Below are 6,553 nucleotides of genomic sequence, written 5' to 3' on the forward strand. Positions count from 1 at the left end.
CTTGTCCGTATGTTATTTTGTTTTGTCTGCTCTTCATATCATCTTCTTCGCACCTGCTGGCGCCGCATCTTCCATTTGGTAGTGCTTGGTACAAAAGGTGTGAATAGTGGAAGTGGTTGGAGCTTACTGGTGTTGAAAGTGGAGGGGCGCTGCAACATCACATGGTGAAGCTTGTCGGCGAGACGAATGCGGGGCTATGAGCAGAGGGACAGAGTGTGTGAGGTGCACAGACACGCGTTCGCGGAGACGGAGCAACGGAACAAATGGTGGAACCCCGGATTCCTTCATCTCCCACTCATTTTCATCCCCATTTTCTGTCTCCAGAGTGGGATCTCGTGTTTCGTCGAGCGTCAGGTTGTGAGTGGTAGATCAGCAGGGGGTGATGTGCATGTATTCAATTGGCAGTGTAGATCCCCACGATATTCCCCTGATGTTTCTGGAGAGGGTGAAGAAAGGGAAGCCGTTTCCTAGCGCGACCGGAAGAAATGGGTTCTCGCCTCGACTTCGTCGTTGCTTTTTAGTTCAATGTCTTCCCTTTGAGGCTCTGTCACTACTTCACTTTTCATTCGTCTTCCACTGGTTTAGTCGAAGGCCTCTTAGTCCTCCATGGTTGGTGGCGATGGTGAGGAGCCCGGGCTCCAGCGGCAGGCGAAACGTGCATTGGGGGATCCACTTCCTCTGGATAATGAGATGGAGTCTGAGGCACCCAACGACTTTAGTAACGATCCCTCTGACAACATATCGGTGCAGTCCCTCCAGGTGGCGTGTGTTCAGAAGTGTTGCTTATGTACTATAGTCGCTCCACTTGATCGTATTAAGTTTGTTATGCAGTGCCAGAAGGAACTGCAGCGCACGGGTGTTCTTGATCGTACTTTCCGCAGTTCATGGCACTGCTTCCGTTGCATTCATTCTATCGAGGGGATTCGTAGTTTCTGGCGTGGTAATCTTGTTCAAGTAGGGTCGTTGCTTCCCGTTACCGCTGCGCACATGCTTCTTGGGGGCCCGATGCAGATGTGGGTATACAACAACTTCCCACGGGTTTTCCCATTCGGGCATTCGGCCGCCACATATGCATCAATTCTATGCGGCGCGTTGGCTGTTTCTGCGGTGTCATACCCGCTGGAGTTTGCACGTTTCCGCCTTGCGGTGGATTTGAGGCGTAGTCCGTGTGATCTTTATGATTATCGCCACAGTTTGGCCTTCTTCGCCCAATCTGTGTTTAGTGAGGCCCCACATCTCCTTTACGCGGGTTTTGGCCTCTATGTAACCGGAAGTATAATATACGGCGTCATGTACACGGGCTTGACGCAGCAGGTTCTCTCGCGACTACCATCCGAGCCCGAGGGTTACACGGCGACTGTGGTGCAAGTGGGCGCAGGTGTCGGTGTCTCGGCAGTATCGACGTTAGGTTTGCATCCCCTCGACACGATGAGGCGCCGTATGATGATCGCGGTTACGATGGACGGGCTTCGCTATGCTTCGGCACGGCACTGCTTCCATCACATACTTTCGACGGAGGGGATCGCCGGATTTTATCGTGGGGCTGCGTTCACGATGGTGCGCATGGTTTATATATCGTCACTCTATATGTGGTTTTTACCGGCTGCCTGAAATCTTTGGACCATGCTGCCTGCTTTTCAGCGCTTACTGCGGATGTAGTGACGATGCCGGTTGCCAGTTAATGTGTAGTTGGTGTGCCCCTTTAGTTGTTTGTGTTTGTGTCTGCACACGGTTTCCAATGGAGTTAGCTTATTTGACTGTGAGAGTTGAGTTAAGTTGAAAGGTATGGAGCAGATCCATCTTTGTCGTGCGCGTTGCTGTTTGCATTTGAGAAGTTTATGACAGGAAGTGCATACGACTGATATTTATACGTCTGTTACTTTATTTCTCTTTGTGCAGCTACTGTGTCAACACCCAGTTGCCTTACGTTGGTGGTCCGCCGAGAATATATCGGTTCAGTTGATGTCCAACCCACAAAACCCGGCTACCAGTTTGGAGAGTTGGCGGAAACAGCAAAGTTGTGTATGCATGTGTCTGCTTGTGTGTGATGGGTCCTGTGCTGAGGCCCAATTCAAAGGGAGTTATGCAGCTGTGAAGCGAGTATAAGATGAGGAGGAAGTGGGAATTGCAAGCGCATCAGCTAGTTGAGTACAAGCGAGTGAGAGGAATAATGCGTTCCCTTTCCCTTACAGTTCCTTTCATCGCCTTGTGTTGGTTGAGTGTGGTGTCTGTGATGGGACCACAAGTGGGAAGATGATAGTGGGGGACAAGTACGGTTAGGATTATTACACTCCTTGTGGCGGTTACGCGTATTAAACACTATCGGCCTTACGGCGTCCCTTTCTCTATCTTCTATGGATGGTAACAACAGTCAACCATTCAATTCTACTCAGCGATTCTCTTTCTATTTTTGTACATGAGGTCTGTGCCTGTTCTGTTCTTCGTCGCCTTGTCTCCGCTTCTTTTCTCTGTTAGTGCATACCTTCTTTTACCATTATAATTTTTTGTCCTTTGCAGTCGATTAGCCAGCACATGTTGTGGCAAGCCAAAAGAACCCAGGGACGTTGCAGTTCGCTCCTGAACACCGGTTTTGTTGTTATAATTTCTACTACTGTGCCCGCCGTTGTAGTCTAGTAGTCCCTTCTTCCTGTGGAAGCTCACCTTCGATATTGTTCTACGTATCACTCTGCCAGGTTTGCAAAAAAATCCTCTTCATTTTCTTTCTGTACTAACTCTGCTCGATTAATGTACCCTCAGTCATTGCCTTTACATGCATACGGCGCCAGTGCCGCTGCAATTGGTTGTACAAGGCATGGATATATCTGTGTAGCGTGGGCAATGACATGACCTGATATTTCCCCTTGTTGTGGTTGGTAGGTGCGGTCATGGCGTCTTTTGCACTGGTTGCTTCCTCTTTTGCTGGTGATATTTTTGCGTGGTGGGCAGAGGGAGGAAGGAGGAGGAGGAATGCATGTCTGTAGAGGTCACATCTCTGTGGAAGGGCCGCTGGTAGTTATGGGGGTGTGTGGAAGGTAAGGTGGGAGAGGTGAGTGGCTTTGCTCTCAAGTGTTTCATCCCCCCTTTTTTACAGCTTGAGAGGTACCATCTTCTCTCGTGAGTTGTGTTAGGTGGTGAGGGGGAGGGGGTGAAAAAACGAAATTTAATAGCGTAACGGGGAGGCACCTGCTTTTCATTATATTCTTTTTGTGTAGCGCGTTAATTGTGTTCTATTGTGCATCCGTTCTGCTTTCTTTTCCTCTATAAACTTCTTAATTTGTTCACACTATCTCCTTCTTGTTTAGAAATCCCTTTTCCCTGATTCAGCTGTTGCACCTTTAGCCAGGCTCACTGACGGTACGATTCTCCCCCATTCTCCTCTTATTGCCTCGCCTTTGTTTTCTTTTTTTTTTTTGTGTGTGTGCTTGCTAAAAACCACCCGCACTCATGGTAGCGGCGAAAGGAACATCCGCTTGTAGCGCTGCCGTTAGTACTGAGTTAGAAGGGGTGGGAACTGTTGAAGTGGGGCGTTTCTTCCCCACTTCTGTTGCTAGTGTTTCGCTTATTTGGTCCCTTTAAATTATATTTTGTGCAACATATATATATCACTCTTTCATTTCAACAAGAGGAGGTTCCCATCAGTTTCAGGGCAGGGAAAGTGGGCCGTACTCGTAAGTAGCGGGACCCCTTGTCTCTTGTGACGCATTAGGTTCCTAGTCACTTTGCAAAGGTGTACATAACATATATTTATAGATATACAGGTTGATATACAGACGTGGGGGCAGTTACGAAGTACGTCCACAAGAGTGAAAACAAATACACCTTAGGTTCACTCATACGCGGCCATACACGAAGCACTTGAAGCGAGGGGGGAAGGTGCAACGTGTGTCCTGTGGTAAGGAAGAGGTGTGCGTGTGCGTTGAGAGGTGGCGGTTGCTGTGGCCGTACATCCCGAGTGTGGCGGTTCCGAGTGTTACGAGTGGTTCTGTGCGAGTGACTTCCGTGGTTTACTATTCTATTTGGTATCAAAGGAGTCACGGCTGCAGGCAGCGTTTGTGAATTAGCAACATATATATATATATATATAATAAAGAAGAGGGACGAAAGGGGAGGGGAAGTAGAGAAAGTCGACAAGTCGAGGGGAGCGTCAAGCGACAACGACTGACAGGTGTTAGAAACGAGCAGGGACGAAAGGTGGCGGGGTAGTAAGTCCCTTTGATACCCTTATAAAATGAGTCGAAGAAATTCGGCTTCCCGTTGTTTTCCGTTAGAGCAGGAGATTTACCCCCAACAGCAACATCATTACCAGGACATGACAGGATCTGTGACGCCGGCGTACGACCATTCGATAGACCACCAGGTGGCACCTATGCGTGCCAGCAGTAGGCCTCACCAAAGTGTTGGTGAGCGCAGGTCGATTGGTGAACGACCGGGTGGGTGCAGCAGAAGGGGCAGTGCGGTGAGTGGCATGCATGTCGGTCCAGATACCTTTAGTCACAACCAGGGGCCCAATTATGCGTCCGGCGCAACCACTAGAGTGCCATCGCTTGCAACTAACGGGGAGTTTGTGGAGGCAGAGCCCCTGAGATATGACAAAAAACACATGATCAATCAACCTTCGCAACCTGGAAATACGTCGCTTGATGGTGGCGTACGGAAGACGGCAGCATCACGACGTGGGTCGAAAGCTGATCCTAAGCAGGCTTCAATGTCACAGCCCTTCCTTCGCACATCCTCGAAGCAATGCTACCAGGATGTGACGTCGCTGGATCCTTCCGGCAGGCGGCAAGATGCAGACGAGACACTGATGAGGCGCGACGATTCTCTTACAGCTTTGTACGGCACGAAGGGTCGTGGCGAGGTAGGGCGACTGCGGGAGAGGCGTGGCGGTGAGGAGGGCCTCATTGTGGCGGTTCACAACCACTCCTCCATCGATGAATGTTTCAAAAACTCGGGACCTGACGGCGGTAACGGTTGTGATCGCGCGCTCTCCAAGCCAGTCTCGCGACGAGGTAGCGCCGATATGAGCCGACAAGGAAGTAGGCCGGAACGTGTTGCGGTGAGCAGTAACTCCACGGGTGGCAGGAGGGATGGTCTCGCGACCGGTGTCAGCGGCAACGGCTTCTCTAGCTTTCCGGTGAACAGTAGCTTGTCACCTACCGCCAGGCTCAGTGATCGCATGGCCGCTGATAATGCCGCTAACGTCAGCAGCAGTAGCCTCGGCCGCAGGGAAGGTGGGAAAAACCGCTCAAACCCGACAACTTTTCCCTCCGATGTACACGCGGAAAACCTCCACACGATCATTTACTATCTGAAGAACCATTACGCGTTGGATGCACAAGAATCGCGAAAGGGGCTCGAAACGATGACGCCGGAGGATGTGCTTGGCCTCGTGCAGTGCTTCTATGTGGACATGTACCGTACCGTTCGTGACTATAGAGACTCTGTTGGTATTGGTCGTGCGGGTTTCAAGGATGAGGACCCTGTTGTTGCCTGTGTTGTGGAGCCGGAAGACTTCCCGATCCTAACGAAGGGAACCCCTCGTCACAGTGTAGACAGAAGGGATGTACACGGAGGTGACGCATGCGATGTATCACCTCACCATCGTTCCGGGGAGAGGGGCTTGGAGGGGGCGAGAGCATGGCGGGCAGTTCCCGTAAATTCAAGCCAGTTTGGGGGTCCTCTGCCCCAATCGCAACAACCCTGTGCGCTGTCACGGCAGCGCCTCAGAGCCCACTCACGCGCCCTTGGCCAGCGAGATCTTAGTGCCGCCGGGTTACGTGCAGGACGTAGCGCTTCCCGATCCGCTGCCTCAAGGCAGCGTGCGTTGTCATGTCGGTCTGCTGCGGCTTGCGCAAATACGTCCATGGAAACCACTCCTGAAGCCGTTAATCGGCAGCGTGGCGGTGTGTCCGGCAGGGCTGTGGGATGTCCGCTGCATGGTCTCGTCCCAATGCTGCGCCGCGGCAATAACATCTGCAAGCACGTGACGGGTGGCCGGCCGCATCTGCGTTACTTCCGTGTGGAGATGTTGCCCGCTAAACGCGGCGGTGCGTCACCAACCCCACATCTCATCTGGGGCCCGTCCCCCACCTCCCTTACTAGCGCTTCACTTAAGGGTTGCAAGAATGCACTTAGTCTACACACACTTTTTTGTGCGTCTCCTCTGTGTGAGGGCACTCTCGAACAGTTTTCGCGTTTCTTCAAGCGAGACAAGCGGGGTGTCGTTCAAGACCACAACGGAAGTGCGGTTCCAAACGAGATGTGTGCGGTTTTGAGGTTCAATGAGCGTGACTTGGCGCTTACATTCCTTACCGAAGAGGACAGGGATCTATGGATGCGCGCCATGTCGTTCATTGTGGAGCGGAACAAGCTGCAGCCCACAGGGCCTTCATCGTAATACAAAATGCTAAAGCAGCGACCGTGACCACCATGCACTGATGAATTTTGTTAGTGTGTGTGGCCACCCTCTGGGTGGAAGTTTTATTGGAATCGGAGGTGGCGGGCTAAGTGAGTGCCGATATTAGTTAATGGTTTGCCGTCGTTTTTTTTTTTT

At 51.4% G+C, this 6,553-nt stretch overlaps 2 protein-coding genes across 2 annotated transcripts; both read left to right on the forward strand.

Annotated features, from left to right (window-relative positions):
* Positions 1-606: 606 nt before the first annotated feature.
* Positions 607-1,611, forward strand: TEOVI_000625200 (mitochondrial carrier protein; the record flags this gene model as incomplete). Its single annotated transcript, XM_067221389.1, has 1 exon — positions 607-1,611. The coding sequence occupies one exon, from the start codon at positions 607-609 to the stop codon at positions 1,609-1,611; it is 1,005 nt and encodes a 334-aa protein (XP_067077490.1).
* Positions 1,612-4,228: 2,617 nt separating this feature from the next.
* Positions 4,229-6,397, forward strand: TEOVI_000625300 (uncharacterized protein; the record flags this gene model as incomplete). The annotated part of the gene is made up of 1 exon (XM_067221390.1): positions 4,229-6,397. One exon carries the CDS (start codon positions 4,229-4,231, stop codon positions 6,395-6,397), a length of 2,169 nt encoding a protein of 722 aa, XP_067077491.1.
* Positions 6,398-6,553: the final 156 nt, after the last annotated feature.

Source organism: Trypanosoma equiperdum, assembly GCF_001457755.1.
Source record: "Trypanosoma equiperdum strain OVI genome assembly, contig: ctg_1425, whole genome shotgun sequence".
Lineage (NCBI taxonomy): Eukaryota > Euglenozoa > Kinetoplastea > Trypanosomatida > Trypanosomatidae > Trypanosoma > Trypanosoma equiperdum.